The 21,480-nt window shown below is 32.0% G+C and overlaps 1 protein-coding gene across 7 annotated transcripts in view; it reads right to left on the reverse strand.

Annotated features, from left to right (window-relative positions):
• jeb (low-density lipoprotein receptor domain-containing jelly belly protein) overlaps positions 1–21,480 on the reverse strand; it is an 89,945-nt gene that overhangs the window by 9,332 nt on the left and 59,133 nt on the right. For 5 of the 7 annotated variants that reach the window (XM_086907935.1, XM_086907936.1, XM_086907933.1 and 2 more), the window contains one exon: positions 8,877–9,037. In XM_086907935.1, coding sequence (XP_086764061.1) covers positions 8,877–9,037 — 161 coding nt within the window. Of the gene's footprint in view, positions 1–1,118; positions 3,021–8,876; positions 9,038–21,480 lie in introns of those variants that run through there. The other 2 variants (XM_086907939.1, XM_086907938.1) reach the window with 2 other exon arrangements.

Here is a 21,480-nt window from a genome sequence, read left to right on the forward strand (position 1 = left end):
TACAACGCAAAAGATTTCCAAAATTCTTTCAAAACTCGCAACAAAATTATTTCACAAGTCTCCAAAAAAGGTCTCTTTTCAAACTTATTCTATTTTTCCAAAAAACATTCAACAAAATTTCCAAAACTTACTAATTAATCTCCAAATGCTGTTCAAATCATCTCTTCTAATTCTTCCAATATTTTTCAACATTTGATCAACTGAAATTAAATTGTAACAAATGAACAAATACCGATTGATCGATTCTCAAATTCTGTCACCGGACACCAACCAATTACACGCATATAACACCGTCAAATAGAAAACAAATCATTAAGTTTGCCCGATAACCAATACGATTCCCCCTTCCCTCTCTCCCCCCCTCCCTCCCCCCGATCATCCATCAACCAATACGATACGATATCTTGCATGTATCGCGAAACTATCCGGAAACTCCACGTCAATCCCCTCGATATGCTTCATAATCACCCCTGTCCACCCTCATCAACCCCCTAAACGTCAAGCCGCAGAACGCGCTCATTTAATCGAGCAACGAAATATCCTCACTCCTGTCTGCCTGTCTGTCGAATCCATCCACGAAACCGTGCGGTGTTATCCCCGCGTTGTAGAAACGCGTGTAAAACGAGGCCGTTTTGGAATCGAACCCCCCCCCCCTCTCCCCCTACCCCCACCCATCCATGGAGCACGGATATCCGCCATACTTGAGCGAGTGCTGCTCGAGAGACGATTCATCTTTACGTTCCCCTGAGTTTGATTTCAACGTTGAACATCACATCTTCACATCTCGCGTGCGCTCTTTCTTTCTTTCTTTCTTTCTTTCTTTTTTTCCTTTCTTTCTTTCTCTCGTTTTTTTTCCCCCTCCTTTCATACATCGTATCCTCATACATTATTCACGCACACGCACAACAAACACTCTCTATTTTTCTCATCGTTTATGTATGTGTGTGTGTTGTGTGTGTGTGTATGTGGGTGGGTGTTTTTTACGGTTAGACGGAGAACAAGAGGGAGAACTCTTTGCAAAATAGACGATATTCCGGGGAGAACGGGGTGGAGGAGAATGCGAAACAAGGTTTTCGTCTTCTCGTCGGCGCACGTCCCTTTCGCGAGCGCAGATCAAACGTGCGAGGCTCGAGGGGAGGGAGAGAAACGCGGACACATAGGAGGAATTATTCCGCAAGGGATCGTAAAGAGGGTGTTGGACGAACGTAGCTCGAACGCGATTCCCGTTCTTCCAATGGATTTCCTTTCGAATTTCGAATCGAATTTCCCTTGGATTAGAGAGCATTTATGAATTAAGAGATTCCCCCTTTGCTCTTTTCTCTGTTTCTCGGAAGAAAGGATGGATTTCGTTCGATTTGAATATACATTTAGAAATTTTTTTCGTTTTTTTTTCTCGTTTTTCCTTTTTTTCTTTTTTTTTTTCTTTTTCTTTTTTTTTTTTTCTCTTTCTTAAACGATGATAATATTTAATTTTTTTGATTTCGATATTTTTTTTAGATTGATCGATGCGTTTTCTTTTTTTTTTTTTTTGGAAATTTTATTGTTGATTTTAATTCTTGAACTTTTGATTTTGAAGTTTGCGTTAATTCTAAGATTAAAATTTATCAAGCTTGCGATAAGAAAGATAAGGAAGATCGATCAAATTGGTGAAATAGATGGTTGATTGATTTTTGCGTATTACGATTCGTTCGATAATATAGTTTTATCCGCAATTCGTTTAATTTTCATATATCGATTTATAGATATAAGATAATTTACTCGATGTTCAGAAAAATTTCAATCTGCTTCGATAAAAATACATGTATTGCAATTCATTCGTATTTTTATAAATTTACGAAGTGATTTAATCAATTTAACATATCGAAAAATAATACTGCGTTACGATTTATATATATATTTTTTAAAAAGCAAAGTTCTTCTATTTTAAAAAAATTGCTTTCAATTTCGTTTCGTTTTTTTCTGCAATGATTTTAAAAAGGCATTGTTATTTATTAAGTATTAAAAACTGAATTATAAATATTAACCATAAAACGTTAAATCATCAAAATCTCTGTTAAATTCTTATGAATAATTAATATTAACACGTCAATGAATCCAGTCAATGAACACGATATTTCAATCAGCCATTTATTTTCCAACCAATTTAATATTTTCATTAATACACATGAATTATCTGCATCTCCATTGACGATCTCGAAGATTTTTTTTTTTCGTTCGAAGTAACATTTAGCCATTTCTTTTCAAGACACTAAGAAAATATGTTCACAAGGATCAAACGAAGAGTATAAAAATTCTAGTATTAGGGATAAGGAAGTTAACGATTTTTAGAAAAAACATTTACCGCGACATCTAAAATTCCAAATTTTTTTCAGAGAAGATACTTCGATGCTTAGGCAAAGGTCTCAAGATCGAATTTTCGAAATTTTTTTTTCAACGAATTTTGATAGTTGAACTTCGATAGCCAACGAAAGCTGTGAACGACAAATATTTAGCAAAAATATATATGTATGTATGTATGTTGAACAAGAGACACTGCATAAAATTTACAATTTTCGTATATCTGAATATTCAAACGATCCTCATCTCATTCCCAATCTATACTCTTATATCCAACTGTCGATTATCATTTTTTCTTTTTTTCAAACAAATGTTAAAATTTCCTTTCTTAAATTGCATTTTTTTTTCTCTCTCGAAGGGAAAAAATAACGATCTCATCTCTCTTCATCCCCCTCTCGTGCTGCTCGCAAGAGAAACGTTCGCCAGCAACGAAACGAAAGCCCTGGATATGTGTACGGGTACACAAGAGATATGTGTACACGTATACATACATACGGGAATATATATCATATACATATTATATTTGTATTTATATATATATATGTATAGGTGAATGTATAAAGAAGTAAACTCGTCAGACTTATGATTTTATGCAGGTCAGAGGTTCATCGTCAACAAAGGAATTAGCGTCCTCTTGCCCATCGCAAAATGGCATCTGCCAATACGTCAAGGTGAGCTTTCGTCTGGAACAGAGATAGAAAATAGCATTTGTTCATGATAGCTTGGCTACGATATTCATTTCAAATTTGAAATTGTATGTACATGAGATGACAAATTCACGAATATACGTGGAATACACGTTACGTTTCATTACGGTTATGGTACAGATCAAAATAACAAACGAGATCTGGATGATGAATATATATTTGATATCGTGAAAGTTTTATACACTTTGTAATATTATATTTTTTAAATTTTCAAATTAAAAAAAAAATATATATATATATAATCTGTAGATATATGTATTTGTGATCAATTGTAATAATTTTTTAAATGATTTTTCATTAGTTATTTCTTAATTAAATTTTCTTGAAGTATTTTTCTATTATGTTCTTTAAGGAAAACAAAACTTTAATGATTAATGAATAGCAATATAATGAACAAAAAAAATAATACAACGATAAGCATACATGCAGAATGTTTGAATTTCAACTTAAAGTTGGAGTTTGAATCTTCTCATGATATACGTAAATATAAGATGTTACTATCAAACGTTATTCATGTATTCTTAAAAATATTAATATAAGAGATAAATATATTTAAACTTATATAAGAGAAGAAAAAAAGAAAACTAAACTCTTTCTACATTTCTCATTATCAAGTTACATTTAAACTGCACGCATAAATGCATAAAACAAATATGAACAATTATCTCAATCAAAAAATGATAAAATTCCCACTTTTTTAAACATTCAAAGTATTAAAACGTATAAAATGAATGTCAAAAGAAGCGTGTAAAATAACTTGCTTAATTCTCCAAACGTTAAACTCATAATTCTCTTTCATCATTAAACACACAAGTAAAAGCTCGAACCGTAAAATAAGTAGAGAAAAAAATTCTCTACAACATCCAATTTAAATTTATAATCCTAAAAAATACTTTCCTAAAAAAAAAAAAAAAAAAGAAAATTTGTATCCTAAAACATTACATTAGAAAAAAAAAAGAAAGAGTACATTTTCAATCTAAGAATAACAATACAATTTATCCACGTTCACCATTATCAAACACTGTATACATTCAAAGTATTGCATTTTCCTTCCCTATTCCTTTGGAAACCGTGAAAAAATTACATCGAAAAACTTTCCTCCTCCATGCATAAAACACACGTAAAAAGTATTCTCGAGGAATATCTAATCCACGGATCGCAAAGCCACGGAAGACGAACAACACACATCGAAAAACCTTCAACTCTCGCCAAAAAGTCATCCAATACTTCCCTCTTCGAGTATTCCGATATTCCCATCAACCCTCTCTCCTCTCGGTCCTCCCAGAAAGGGGAGAGAAAAAAAAAACTTCGTTAAGCCGGTTAAGACTGGAACTCTCTCCTCTGAAAAATCCGCGCGTATTCGCCGAGGCAAAGAGCCTGGAGAAAGGTGATCGAGTTCTCGAGAGCGTATATGCCTCCGGCAAAAATTTAATTCGACTAGAAGTTCGACGTTGTGGAGAGTTTAATCAGATCTGCGGACCTCCCACGTTGATCAGGCCAATTCCGTTTCGACAACACGGCTCGTTCTTCCTCTCTTCGCCATGTTCATCGAACGGAAACGAGGAATTAGGAAGAGAGGAGAGAAGAAAAACGAAAGAGAAAGAGAGAGAGAGAGATAGAGAGAAAGAGGGAGAGAATGGCGGCGGTAGCGGCGGCAGCGGTGGCGCGACTCGACCAGGCGGAAGGAAAAGAAGCGAATATCGATTTCAAAGAGGCAGAGAGAGAGAGAGAGAGAGAGAGAGAGGGAGAGAGAGAGAGACTGGGGCCGGAATCAGGTGAAGAGAAAGGTCAACCGTTCGCCGGATGTGAGGGATGATAAATCCGCGAGAGGGCGAAGCGCGTTGCTCAGATTTCCCTCCGGCCCGTTCTTTTTTCCATTGTTTTTCCTCCCTTCTTCTAGCTTGCTTTTTTTTTGTTTGTTTGTTTGTTTGTTTGTTTAAGTGGACGGGGTACGTGTAGGTGGTGGAAAAAAGGGTATGGTCGTTGATGGGAATTTTGGGTGGATCGTCGAGTCAACGGCGGTGTCGCGGGGACAGCAAGGTAAATAAGTATTAGGAACACTCGTGTGGGGTGAGATAAATGTGGAGAGAATCCGTGGAGATTTTTGTTATTTTGTTATTAATTGAGGGAAGATTTCGAAACATTGACGACGAAGGGGAGAAATCGTTTTGAGATCGAGTAGAATTGATATTCGTTTTAGAAGAACTCTTAGAGATAAGTATATTGAACGACCTTTTATCAATTATATAATATTGATTATTTGTTAAGTTAAAAAAGTTAATTTATTCCACGTGTTTCTATAACGCGATAAATTTTATACATCTCTCGTTCTATTGTTTCTACGAATTTGTTACGAATTTTAATTTTTATACAAGTATAAAATTCTGATTGATTACTTGTTGTAATAATCTGGATTAATTCTCTTTGGATCTATTTTGTATGCGACTAGAAAATATTCTAATATTTATGGATGAGGGTTGCCGTGGTTGCTGGAACGAAAGATTTGGCAGATTTATGAAAAGAGGATTCCAGATTTTGTCGAGGATCGCATAATACGAATTTCACACTTTCCTTCGTATTTTCTTGCGGAATTTTTCAACCTATATACTGATTTGATCAGAAATGGTCCAATATAATACATTGCAATTTGTACATCCATGAAATCACGATAAACGCTTTTACTTCGCCGCTTAACTTATCATAAATATATACATATTTTAGTAACGTTTACATAACAAGATATTTCACGGTTCAACTCTGAAACTGATAAAAGATAGAAGAAAGTTTCATGTAACAAAATTAAAATAATTTCGTACGACACGAAGCGAAAAGTTTCAAAAATTTTAAGAGCATTTTTTTATTTTCTTAAAATAGAAAATTGTATAATTTTTTATATTTTAAAAATTATTAGAATTCCAAATATTAGTAGTGCAAAAAAACATTTGAGATATTAAGATCAAGTGATATTAATATTATTGAAAAATATCAAGATTTTGTATTTCCACCATTGCCCAGCAGGGAATACCGAACGTATTTCTTTTCACACATAATTTTATGTAAGATATCAAACAGTATATTTTTCTACGTATCACGATATTTCAAATCATTTAATTTCTTCCTATTTCTTCTTTGGAATTTTTCTTCGTCTTCTATCTATTATATTTCAGATTCATGACTTGGCCCAGTTTTCGTGAAAGATACAGATTTATACATATTTATGATAGCGTAGCTTGACAAATATATTCGAACGAGCATAGAATTTTGGGACAAGTAAAATGATTTAGTGAGATGGATATAAACGTCGCTCAAATTTTTTTAGAATCAATCATTTTTAAAAACCGCGTCGGCGATACACGTAGGATGAAAAACAGCACGATTGTTTATCGTAAATATCGTATTTGTGTAATTAATAACGCGCAGCCTAGCTTTATTTACTTCTCCAGAGTTGTTTGTACATAATTGACCGCGCTACGTTCTTCTTGTTAATTATAATTATACGTTAACTGATTATACGCATTCGAAAATAATCGAAAATTATATTATTTTACACGAGTCGTAAAAATAGTGTAAAAATCAAATTTAAATATAGTTGTGTCTTATGATATAATATTGATTCTGCATGTATTGTTACGTGCAGTATTTTTAAATTGTCAATAGCACACAGATTATTTTCTGCGAACATTTTCTATTTTCGAACTGTGATGAAAATTAATTGAATTAAAGAAGCAGATTTATAACAGATTTACAATTTTTCACGGCACGATATAAGTCTTAATTTAAATAAAGTTAATTAACACGTCACCGCCGTCATGATAGTCATCAGAGATGGATGTGTTGAGATAGTATAATATTGTAATTACTTACGCGGACGTGATTGCGACTACTATATTTAATAAAAGCGAGTAATAATAAGATAAGCATAAAATAGTTATTTATAATAGTTATAATAGTTAGATGTTTTCACGTTGGCCAATAATATAAATTTAACCGTGTTTTCATCGTCATTTTCAACGTAGCATCCAATCTGCATGGATGAAAAGTTGGGTGAAATATATCTGGGAATGCATAATCTGGTAAATCAAAATTATGCAGAGGAGATAAAATCACATTTCTTTCTTTCTACGAATAGTTTCGTAGCAAATAGTTTCGTTCCAAACTTCGTATATAAAAATATCTCGAAAGTATAATTTCTTTTTTTCCAATTTCTTTCTTTCAAATTCATTTTAATTGCAACGCATTTTTTTCTCGAGAAGTCTACTATTAACATATAGATTAAAAAAATTTCTTCGAATCAAGTCTCAATTAAATCCAGTTCAAACTTTCTTCCTTTTTGTTTCTTTCTTTCTTTTTCTTTTCCTTCTTTTTTTCTTGTAAAAATATCTGATGAGATATTATCGAATTCTCTTTTAGTTTCTCTTTTTTCTCGAATGCATCGTAATTATGAAATATTTCCTGGGAATGTCTCTATTTAAATACAGATTAAAAAATATCTCTTGATAAAATCTGGATCTACGACTTCCTTTTTCTCACTATCTTTGATAGCATTAAGATATTATCAGAAATTTTCACTATCAACTTAAATTTGTTTAGAAAATTCTATTTTACGTGTTGAAGAAAGAGATTACACGACATACGAATATGAAATACATTAGAACAGAAGGATGACAAATTTGAGAACGTTTCCCTTTGAACTCGAACATAATTTTCCCTTTTCGAACGCGCGAATTGCACGCAAATTATCATCTTTGTTGACCCAAAATTCAATTCAATCTTCACTCGATAATATTCAAAATCTCTTTACCGAAAAAGAGGGAAGTGCTTAACAAACCGTAAATTCGAGAAAAGACCCTCAATTCCGCAAATTTCACAAACTCCAACTCGTTCTCCTCCGACGTATTATCTCGAATTCCGTTCCGTTCCAAAAGGATAGTACATATAGTACGTTGTTACTTACATATTCCAAGCGTGTGTTCAAATCTCTCTAGGTGCGGCTAGCACCAGCGCTCGATGTGCTCGTTCCACTTTTCAAGCGGTCCGTTCGCAAAACTTATCTCTTCTCGGCGCGTGCGAAACGTGTTCTCTAATCTCCCTCTTTCATCCACTCAGTTTCCTTTTGTCCGCGCGCACGATGAATTCTCGTTGAAAATCAGCAGCGATTGTTTTTTCTTTTTTTTTTTTCCTCTTTCCTTCCCTCCTCTCCTTTCTCTCTCTCTCTCTCTCCACTCTGTGTCCCTCGTCACTTGTTGTTTTTCCACGAGATGGAAGTAAGATGGAAAGCTGGCCTTTGTCGGCGCGAGAATGAAGGAGACGAGGCTTTTCTTTTTTTTTTCTTTTTTTTTTTTCTTTAGAGATTTACGCGCTCACCAGACAGTGTAAATTGAGCTTCCCAGGAGCCGCCCGTGAGATTAGTTCCCCGCGGTTTTTCGAGTGTTTGGAGTTGCACGAGGGGGTTGGAGTGGCGCAATTGCGCGTGAAATTAGCGAAATGGTTGATGCACGGTGAAGGTTGTTCGTCTTAGGGGGTTGCGATAATCTTTTGCACAAGCGTTTGGAAGATATTTTTATGCATGGAATTCGGTGAAACGTGGATTAAAGAGACTTTATTAAAGAAATTGGGGATTAAAATATAACGTATTAACGTTTCGCTATATACGTGTGTGGCATGATAACAGAAGGAAGAGAAAATAAATTAATTGCGAATAAAATTGTCGATAAAATTCTACGCGTCTAAGACATTTTATAATGGTAGAAAATAAAGAGGGAATGTACGAATTTTACGTAAAATTTTGTGTTGATGATTGTATAGGGTGTTGAAAAAATATTGAAGACTTACAGTTTTGTAAAACATGCAGGCTTGCCTGTCCTCGTCTTCGCCTGTAGGGCAGTCTATAAAACCGTCGCACAAGGCGTGATCGTCGATGCAATGGTATCTACCCATTCTGTCCGCTGAGGGACACGCAAACCTTTCCATCCCGTCCTCTGAGATAGGACATTCTGTAAAGAGAACGATTAAAAAAATTACGGATAGATTATCTTAATTGCAATGCCTTTTAATTATTATTCCGATCGTCGAATGTGTTTTCTTAATTTCTTTGAATTATTATCCTCGTTCTAAAAATAATTTATCATTCATTTATTTCGATTATGAGAATTTATTTTAGTTCTCGATAATCCGCCATCTTTCAATTCCGATATTATTCATCTTATTTTTTTTCTATTAATTATTATCATTATTTTCATTCGTAATTTAATTTTTCTATTAAATTGTTGCGTCATCGTTGATTTATTTCTATGCAAAACGAGAGGAAGATGGCAATCATCGTCTGCGCGAAGTTTTCTCGCAAGATCGCGACAGTTTCAAAGGCTGCATAGTACGAATTGAAAGGCATCGGAAAAATACCAAGGCTCTTGTTAATGTTTTCTTTCTATCGATTCGCCACAACGACGCGAACTGTTTCGTGTGTATACGATAAAAAAAAAAATATGTATATATATATAGGTGTATATGCATTCTCAAATTCGATCAATTTATTTTGTTATCTGTTATTTGTATCACCGTCCAATCATTAACGATTAACGTATATATCGAACTTTTCGTTTCAATTTGAAATACGATTGTATCGGGAAACGAGAAATTTACGCGTTATTCTCCTGAGAAATTATTATATTATTGCGATGAATAATAATTCGATGAAATTGTTTTATATGTCATAGGTGAAAGAGCGTATTGAGAAAGATGAATTTTAAAACGATCTACTTGCATTATGCATAAATTAAAATTAATAATAATAATTTATAAAATAGTTATCTTTTATCGTCAAAATTTTTCAAATGTATGACGTCAAACAACGAAGAATAAATTTTTTTCAATCTTTCACAATTAGTGTAAATATTTTATTATTTTCTAATGAATAATAAAATTCAAGGTATAAAGTTCATAAACTTGTTTGAGTATTTTTCGAGATAAATTTTGAGACGGTTGATCCGTGAATTTATAATTTATTTTTAAATCCGTTTTATTATTTTTCTTTTCAAGCAAGAAAATATTACATGTTTCGTAGTAATGCAGTTATTTCAAACAGTTCGCTCGATTTGTACCCTCCTCCTGCCCCCCCTCCCCCCCATTCACTCAAGCATCATCAATTTATTTATTCAAGATCTATAAGGGTGGAACAATTCAGAATGTAACATTATTTTCAAAACCTTGAATAAAGAAGATTCTCTAAAAAGAGAGACAATTAAAATATGCTGAATCCATTAATTTAAATATATTACAAATCAATTTTTTGTATTCATTATTTATTTTTCATATTTCTCTCATTATTTTCATATTTTTTTTTCAACCTTCCTTTCTCTCTCTCTCTCTCTCTCTCTCTCTCTCTCTCTCTCTCTCTCTCTCTCTCTCTGCAAAGTTATCCGTATTAAAATTAATTTTCTCTTTTCTCCGCTGAAATTAATTTATCTCTTTTATTTTCCAATATCTAATTCTTTTAAAATTAATCAGTTCACCACTCTTACATTTTATTATTTTTAAATCTCTTCGATATTTAACTCTCGCGCATAAAAACAAGCTATTCCACCACCTTCCCATTTTCCTAATTTTCAATTTCTGCGCAGAAATAAATCCTTTTTCATCATTTTTCTCTCTTTATCTTAAAAATTTCGAAATTTTTTTCGTCAATATCCATTTTTAAACTTCAAAATTAATCAATTCTCCACTTTTCAATATACCGATTCTTAAATCCTTCCAAACATTTTACTTCTCCGCTGGTTTTAAATTTAACCATTCCTTAACTATATCTCTACTTCCCGATCCCCAAAACTTTTCCAATATCCGCGCAAAATTCATTTATTTCCTTCCTGTACCCCATTTTCCTCCCTCCTCTTTGTCAACTACGAATCTCTCCTTTTCTCCGTCAAAAGGTCAAAGAAATATATTCTCAAAAATATATTCCTGAATCCCATCGTATTGTCGATCAGAGCACACACTATCCAAGCACGTACACGTGAGATTTCCATTAATTTCCATACTCGTATCCCCGAGGATCGATTCCTAATGAAGCTTTTGTTAGGACGCAGGACAATAGTCGAATAAAAAGAACACGTATTCCCCTCTGTCCATATTTCCACCGATGAAAATTTCAAGACAACTTTCCATACGAACGAGGCTGTTAACAATGCACGACTAACTCCTCCAACCACCACTTCTCCCCAGATCTCGTGCCCATTGAAAAGGAATGGTCGGAAATATCGTGAACCATATCAAGGTTGCCTTCACTATATTCGTTTAGGTTTACTTTGAAGTTTGTCACGTACTTTTTTCAGTTAAATTATCATTATTATATTATTAAATTTGTTGAATAGATGTACGTTCTGTGCATAAAGCTCGAGGGAATATCGATGAGTTATACAGAATGTCAATGTATTTGTGGAAATGGTTTGAAGAGTTGATTCTAGAGGTTAAAACAAATATATATAGAAGTTGGTATGCGGAAATGTCGATTGACATTATGTTATAAAACAGGTCTCTATCTATATCATTGTCTCACTTCATTTAATGGAAACTTAAATTATTTATAATTTAATAAATAATTAACTTTTATATTTCTTTTGATTTCCAGAATCTCTGCAAAAGTGTTCTATTCGCTATTACATTAAGACTTTGTATACTAATAACATTTTGTATATTAATCTTGATGAAATTTTGTACAATTTTGTTCCATTGGACTAACTTCAAGTTTGTGTTAATTTTGATTCTCTGTATATATATATATATATATATAAATTAAATTTTCATTGTGAAAGACAGATGTCAAAGACAAAAATAGTTTTAATTAAATGTTGCACAATTTTTATGAACTTAAAAGTTTGCGAGAAGAAATTATAATTTTCATTTAGTTTGCTGTTATAATTTGCTCTGGATATACGTAATACAATGTGTTTTCACTAATGGACGAGAAGCATATTAACAAACGGGGTTGGCAACGTTTACATATTAAAACAAACGAAGCCACTAGATGGCATTATTTCCAGCAAATGTGTTAACTCCCATTAAGGTCCAAGCAGAGAAATAATGTGTACAATTTGCGTAAACGTAACATTATTCAAACACGTTAATAAAGTAATTTACATATTGTTCCGGTCTCAAGGTTCGAGAAATTTATACTTCATAGAAATTTGCTATGCAAATCACAATTTCTATTATTAGTGAAAAAGAAATGATTCGTCACACCACTACATAATATGATATTTCAATTTTCCCTTTAAACTTTATAAAAATTTATATTAGATATAAAGTTTGAAAAATAAATAGTGGGGGAAAAAATGTTTGTGTTTAGCTTTACAAATTTCTTTTTATAATTTCGATATTGGAAAAAATAAGGAAATGAAATATTGCTTTTACGCAACGTTGATCTTTGTCGCTTTTATCTCGATCAATTTCACTCTATTTCCTTCTCGATCATCGAATATAACTCGCCACTGAATTCGTTAATCCACTCTTCTCGAATGAAAAGATGAAAGAAGGTGAAAAAGGAGAGGGATATTGAATAAACTTTAAAGGATCGACATTTTCCAGGTCGAACAGGTGGTGATCTTCTTTTTTATTTAAATAATCACTGTGTTATACCTCGAGCTTAGTCGAGACAAGGAACTCCTTGAGATAAAGGCAACATGGATGCACTTAAAGAGCGATTAAAACTGAAATCCGCAGTACTCGCCGTTCCAACGTTAGTGGAAATATGAGAGGCTTTGGAAGTCTTTGGGATTTAGAAAGGGGTGAAATGGAAGGAGGAATGGAGCGGAGGGAATGTGACAGCTGTGCGCCATTTTGATTCTTGAAGTAATCTTTTTGTTTCTGTAATCGTTAAAAGGTTTTTACGAAATACAAATGAATTTAAATATATAACGATGTGTGTATAACGAAAATTAAAAATTTTTGATATTGTTGTAATTCATATCAATGGTATTTTCTTTTCTTACAAGCTTTTTTTCAATATTTTTGGATTAATATACTTGATTATTAATCTTTTTGACTTCTAAAAAATATTTCATTTCGATTTAATTTTATTTTGTGTTCTCTTTTATTTCATGCATTTTCTGATAATTTTTTAACATAGAAAATTTGAAACTATTTAAGTAACAGATGATGAATTTGTTTGAAGTGATTAGATTAATCTTGCAACATTGATTAAGATCGAAATTATACAAGTTGTTCCTCCATCAAAGATCAATTTTAACTCTGATTTGATTAAATAGCTTGGCTTGACATAACCAGAAGAAAAAGTCACAAAGCAAAAGGTTAAAAAAAGTTATAAAGTTTCTATCGACTTGAACTCTCAAGCGTAATTGAACTAATATTATTACAGAAATTTTATATAAGTTTTGAGTTTTCACCAGTGTTGGTAAATTTTCTTGAAGAACAGTTATGTACAAGTTTGTTAATAAAACAAGCAAAGTTCTGAAAATAAAAATTATATAGTTGATTATAATTCTAGTCGACTAGTAAAATTGTATAATTTTATGCAATTACAGCTCGTCATATGGCACTATTATTAATTAGAAAATTCTTCTACAAAAGTGAAACATAAATTTGTTTCATGTTATTTACAAACTTTATAATTTTGTATTGATTATGATCTAAAAATTATTTTATCCTACATATTAAAAATTAACCACTATACTCGTTTTATTATTGAAAAATTCTTTTTTATTTGACTTTTACTCGAAATAACAAATGTTTTACTATATTAGTCTCAATATTGAATCGAAAAGACAAAAAATTTTTATTCCTCTTGTAAAAACGTTTACAACTTGTACGCATTGTAACACGCGGTAATTACGTTTTAACAACATTATTACGAGGCAATAAAAGTCAATGATGGAATCGTTGGTAGCGAGCTACGATGAGACGAAATAAAAAGAGCGTGAAGGATCGCGAAAAAAAAAAAAGGAAGAAAAAAGCAGGAAAGACTTCAAACTTTTCACGCTGGCGATCAGTGAATTATGTACACAGAGAGCGTATTGGAGATCGTGGCGCAAATAAAGATGGTTCTTTGCAGAAGAATAATGAAAATTTTTAACGTAAAACTTTTTCGAGAGAATCGTTTGCCAAGTTACGTGATACGTATAATTTTAAAATATTCTTGAACTTTATAAAAGTAATTAGTTTCTCATAGTTTAACAAAATTACGTATATTATTATAAATTTAATAATTTTCGATTGATAATTGAAATTCAAATAAATTTAAAATGGCGATATATAGCATGCTATTCCACACTTTACACATTTGATACTTGTTGTTTTACTTGTTACATACATATTTATTAATTATTCAATTGTATGCATGCTACATTCAAATTATTCCATATTTTATTCCAATTAAACGTTTTACATATATATATTCGCATAGTCATTAAATGATTTCAATTTGTCTAATAGAATTCTGTTCTATTAGAAAGTTCCACGAACACGTAATTTTTATCATTTTTATTAATCAAAAAAAAAAAAAAAATATGGTCAACAATAAAGCATAGAGATATCACGCACAATAATTAATTCCAAATTTGTATAAAATTTCACGTATCTTGGACAACATCTCCTTGAAAAATTTAACATGGATAAAATCCAAGCGTGCATGGATAAAAGTGCAAGCGTGTTACAGTTAGTTAGTAAGTAAAGGGTTAAATAGATGCTCGGATAATTAAGAAATATACGTGCAAACGTAATTGGGATCGTGTCCTTGATTAGAAATTGGTGAGCATTCTATTTTCGCCGATTTTCAACTGGATGACGTGGATGCAGAAATTGCTATCGCGTGATGTCACGCGTAACCGCGACATAGTGTGCGGCCCGCAACAGGTGTGAATTTCTCGGTATCGGTAATAATCGTCCGGTAATTGTCATCATTTAAATCTATCCGGATAACTCGATGAGTTGGCGGTTACATCGACCGATTTCTAATGCTATCGTACGATCACTCTTGCGTTTGATATGTCACTTTTACTAATCTCGATGAATTGGCGGTTACATAGATCGATTCCAACGATTGCTATCGTACGATCGTTCTCGCGTTTCATATGTCATTTCTAATAATGATCCAATGTTGAATAAACGTATCGTGATAAAGGTAGAGAAAAATTGTAGTGTTAGGAAATTGTATAAATTGTGTTTTAAGTAAGCAATAATAATAAGAGATGAATCGATAAGAATGATCTTTCTTATATCTTCGAATAAATATTATTATTTATCTTATATTACATAGAATCTAGAACGTTTTGAGGAAGGAAATTTCATTCAAATCATACGAGGAATGAATATTTCATGCGAGATTCGTTTCAATGGCGGATAGAGAGTAAATAGGAAACGATGAAGAGAGATTTTTATATTTCATCGACATGAAGACGCGCAATGTGTAATAACTTGCTTATAGAAAACGTTTGAGACGGTCATGTTTGGAAAGTGAATGCAAGTCTGCTGCAATCGTCGTGTTTCGTCGTTGAATTCATTAATCTTTTAAAAGTTCTATTTTCAATGTTTTCAATCTTTCAAAAGTTTTACGCTCAATCTTTCAAAATAGTTTGTCAGAACTGGTTATACTTTAATATGCCTCATTCCTCTTTGCCTCTTTATTTCATGTATTTCTTATTTATTCCTTCTTCGGCTTCAATTTCCTTGAGACGAAACTGTAATAGTCATAATTCACCATTTTTTTCATTTTTAAAAATTTTTAAATATTTGTGCAGTTTATGCAAATAGTTTGACGACATATACCGATTCACATATTTTCACATTTAAAGAGAAAGATTTAGAATTTTTTAAAATTTCTCTAATTTTTCATCATAAACTCTAATTTTTATCTTTACCTTTCCATGTTACTGTTCCATTGAATTTTTTTATCAAATTCTAAAAATGAAAAAAAAAAAAATTTTTAATAACTTTTTAATTCCATTTCACATTTTTGAATCTTTGATTAATATCAAAATAGCAATAAGAGTGGTGAATGATCGAATCTGATTAATCATATGATCAAAACATTATGTCAATGTTATAAGGTAACAATTTGCTAACTATACCAATGTTACAAGTTAATAATATGCTGTACTATTATTTTCCATGGTAGGTACAACGGTGCTGACGTGAATGCTAATAATAACACGTTACTGAAGAATGGGATTAGTCAAATTTGCATATCAGCATTTTGGACTCTAGCAATATAAAGTGCTGATATTACTGCACCATGTGTAATATTAAGGACTAAAGGTATTGGCATTTCTACGCTATGTGTAATAACAATATGGTATAACAAACTATTTTACATACAATCTGGGACAAAGTAATTGAAATTTTGTAATTTCAGCCTCTACAGATAAAAAATTCGTAAAATTTGACTTCGATTTGAAAAAGTTACTTCGAAATTTCGAACGAAATATAAACGATAGAGAAACGTCAAGATTAAAAATTTGCAAATTTTTAACATTTTATACAATGTAGGAAATTTATTAAAGATACACCTGTTACAAAGGAATCAATTATTTTGAAAAATAATTTAAACATACTACACAAGACAAGATTGCACAATTTTAAATTATTATTCCAAATTATTATTTCGATATTTAAAATGTATAAATTTTTCAACGAATGAATTTGCACTCCTATCACATCGATTTGATCGAAAATATCCATTAATTGTCATTATATTTCTCATATGAAGTTATTAATAACGTCAAAAAGTAAAATCATTCTTTTCAAATAACTTTTTTAATCATCCTCCAATCACTTCTAAGAAAATATTTATTTTTAAATTATGAATATAATCCTTAAAATAAAATTGTAAAGTAAATAAACATATAAGATCGTAATTTCTACGAATATACATCAATCATACTTATAAACGTCATCGGTGACAGAGTTGTGAGTGATGATCAATTGAAATAGTAATGGTGGAATAGTACGAATGGTGGTATGAATTTATTTATAATGATCATTTTGGTAGTTTTTTTTTTAAATTAGAAGTATTTTAATTCCACTAGAATTAGATTTATAAAAATTTCATGTATATAAATGAAATTAATTGTTGGAGGAGTTTTGTATGATTTATAGTTCATAATGTAAGGATATGATCGTATGATTGATATACGTGACGTGGGTGAATTGAATGAGATAACAGGGAGACAATCAGTGCAAGACAAATTTATCTTGAAAATGACTTAAGTAGGTCAAGAATCATTTTAATATTAAAATATTAAATATTAATATTGAAATTTCTTTTAAAGAATCATTTATCATTTTTACACGTACTTTTTATAATCGTAAAATTAATGCAATTAATTTTTCACCTATGAAATTTACCTAAATTTATTCGTTTGATTTTTCCTTTTACTTATTCTGGTAAACAAGTTTCCAAGTCCAAAAATAAGAGGCGTATCTTAGAGGATAGATCTACTCCTACCTTTTTCCTTAACTTCTACTTAAGCAGTTGCCCAACATAAGGGCTGAACGTGTTAATCAAAGTTCCCCAAATGCGTGTAACACCATCAGATTCCAACCAGTTCTACATTGCTAAACCAAACAAAAGGTAGAAAGGAAAATTGGCAAAGTAAATGGTAGAACGTAGAGGATTATTTAATCAACGATATGTGGCCACAGGTGGCCGTGGAACCAGAGGAAACTCAATAAACCTTTAATCTTTTGAACAATTATATCGTATATATATACGTATTATGTTGTGTATGTATATATGTACATACATATAACTTTGTCAGATCCCACGAACGAATTCTAAACCACAAAATCAAACAAAAGGCAGAAAATAAATAGTAGAACGTAGAGGATTATTTAATCAACAATACCTTCGCCACCACCACAAGTAACCATGGATCAACTAAATGAAAGTACATTATTAATCCCCAATATATATGTTACTTTATTTAACATATCAGAGTAACACAACATAATACAATAAAAATACAAGATAAATATACCGAATAATCGTTCCTGCCAATACATTATTTTCAATAATGAATCATAACGCTCAGAGTTTATATTCAGAGTTTAATTAAAATATAAATTACTGTAAAAATGACTGAAAAAAAAAAATCGAAATATAGTTGTCCATGTAAGAATTAATCACGGAGCAACGAGTTTTTTTTACTTTGCCAAATCAAACGAGAGATAGAAAGAAAGGAGGAGCAAAATTGGGGAGATAGAGGAATTACTTAATCAACGACATATCGCAGTGACCGTGGATCAGCTAAATGAACTCAATGGATCGTTCATCCCTTCAAGCCAATATATATCAGAATAATATAACGTAATGTAATAAAAATGCCAGGATAATTATTCGTCACGATACACTAAATATAATAATATTCGCCATTTTGAACTACATGTTCGATAATAAACCGTAACTAACCAAAGGATTAATATATTCTTACATCAAATATTCTTGAAATATGAATTGTCGCGATCAAATATGACTAGAAAAAAGGGTGAAAGGGGAGGGGATCTCCCTTAATTTCGTCAAAAATTCATTAGAGGATAGGTTCAACAAATTAATCACAGTTCCCTTCCTAAATATCTAATCTACGAGCAAACGCACGAGAGATAGAAAAGAGGGTTGCAAATGGAGCAAATGGCGAGATAGGGGATTATTTAATCAACGATATACCTCTCGCACCGTAAATCAACTATTCATCGGTCGAAACTCAATATACACCTATTCTACGATTTCCTACGAAAGGTCACGAAGAATAGAATTAATTCCCGCGAACCGCATGCGTCGTTCGTCACTTTTTCATTCTTCTTTTTTTTTTCTTTTTTTCTTTTTTTTTCCGCGAAAACGTGTGCACCAACGAAACGGAATCGGCGATTAAATTGTCGCTTCTCCGTAATCCGGGTGGACATCGGTCATAGGGCGTGCCATCGCGATCACCCGCCGCGATAAAAGTCATTAAAGTGTCTCGAGATCGTCGTACACCCACCGTTTGAAAATCGATACTGTGGTAATGAGTAAAAAAAAAAAAAAAAAAAAAAAAAGGAAAAAGAAAAAAAAAATTCCACAGTAATTACGCGTCACGACCTCATAATTAACCCTTTCAACCTGTGTGAAAGGTTAGGACGCGTTGTTGTACGGGGAGGTTTGGAAGACTAGACTACGCGATATCGATTCGCATTGTGTTTTTCTAGGATGGATAATAACAGGATGATGATGATGATACGTGTTGTTGGTTAAATAAATAAATAACGGCGTGTAACAATTCGTTATTGTCGATGGTAAATTTAAAGTTTTGGAATTACATAGAAATTTTCTGTCTCTTGTTGTCTTGATCAAATACTCGAATGGACTTTTTTTGCTTAAAATTACGTTCTCACTGGAATATCGTATACTCGAGCATCGTCGATTTTTATAAAATTTCATAAAGATGTTTATCTTATATTTTGTATAGGATCGAATAAATAATTCTTCGACGATATTTCCTGCAAGAAGGAAATCGCGCTAAAAGCTTGGAGGGAGAAAAAAGAAAAGGGAAGCGGTTGTTTTTCGCGATGACGAATAATATAATAACAGATTCTTTCGAAAAACCACGTAACACGTTGTTTCTTCCAATACTGCATAAAAATGTAAACGCGCGATAAAAAATTCAATATGTATAATTGATAGAATATCACGTTTCTTATTCGTGCAAAACATACAACTCTCATTATGAATTCTGCTTTTAATTACCAAATTGGTAAACCAAAATGTTGTGGAACATTCTAAAGTGCAAAGGATTGATATGATGAACTTTACGAAACGAATACCTGCTAGCTCGAACGATTGTTTTGAAAATTTCTCTGTCAAACGAGAAATCCACAACCTGCTGTTGACGTCAATTAATTAATAAATTATCGCGCGATAGGATACTTTTGTCGAGAGACACAATCGAAAATAATTTAAGCGTAAAATGCTTGTATATAATGTTATTTGAATATCGATAAACATTCGAATTTAAAATGCCCACGTTATTCCACCGTTGATTACACGGAATGCTCGATTTCTTTCGATTCGGTATCGATTATCGAAAATGTCATCGCGTTGTTGTAATTCGAAGCAATTCGCGTGGTTTTTCTTTGCGACGATAATGCATACAGAGAATTGGTCCCCGAAGAGGTGACATATAAACGATACTCGTCGAACAATAATGGCAGATACAGAAATTACTCTTCATGCATCGATATTTCCATCGTCCTCCCTTTTCGACTCTTCGATTTTTCAACGAAAAAGTTCTTGCTTCTGATCCAAAATCAAGTATTTACCGATCGATCGATCTTTCCTTCATCGAATTCGAAATTTAGCCAAGCAGGATCTTCGTCGATCAGGATCGATTTTTCTATCGCGTTAGGATTCTTGAAAATTTTCTCCACCGATTTTCTCGTTTTATCGATGAGCTCGAGGAAATATGATTCAATTCGATGTCTTTTGAATAGATTTGAATAATAATTGAATAATCAATTTGAATACGTGTAGAATGTTTAAGCGGATTAATCCTTTTGTTATGATACTTTCTGAAAGTTGAAAGCTCTTTAAACTCCTACTGAAAATTCATATTATCGAATGATAAAATTTTTAACATTTGGTGTTAATTAATTTAAAGATTATCCGATCAGTAGTAATTAATTGTTTTTTTTTTTACTATTTGATTAAATGTTTGTATCATTTTTATTGAAAAATTAAATTCTAACTTGAAAAATAAATCTCGAACGATATTTTTACACATGTACACTTTTTTTTATCGCTTTAATCTCTGAAATAATCAACAATTCTCATCATATATATCGAGGTGTATAAAATTCTTTGCATCGTTCGTAAATAATAAAACAACGTATTAATCGATAGAACAGAATAAAGATCAGATTAGAATTAACTTCTTAATTACTTCCTTTGTATTAATTATATATATATGGTATATAACGGATAGATAAAAATAAAAATAATTCTATAATGCATTATATATCTTTCAGAAAATGATTACTCAACATTTGAGAACAAGTATGCAGCGTTAATGGCAAAAGGGTTAAAGGAAACGACATAAAAGGGACGTAACCATGAACGCAGAAAGCAAAGTGTTGACAGAGTTACGACGATGATTAGAGACAAAGTGGAATGGAAACAAAACTGAGTTTGCGCAAGTGTGTTTGGAAAATAGATGAATTGCGACTTTCGAAAATTAGTATGAAAAGATGACGTATTTGGTACGAGCGTGAAAGGATATAGAAAATTTTCTACAATTCTGCGGGAGAAAGGACACGAGGAGGGACAGGAGAAGGAGGAGGAGGAGGAGGAATAATTTAAATCCTGAAGGACAGCTGGACGTGCTATAAAGTTACATGGTAACACGTGACGAAATTAATTTCTTGAATGTTGACGCGGCAAATATTTGTCGAATGTTTTAATTTG

The sequence above is a fragment of the Apis florea genome, unplaced genomic scaffold (genome assembly GCF_048593485.1).
Source record: "Apis florea isolate Af1SG1 unplaced genomic scaffold, ASM4859348v1 contig_3034_pilon, whole genome shotgun sequence".
NCBI lineage: Eukaryota > Metazoa > Arthropoda > Insecta > Hymenoptera > Apidae > Apis > Apis florea.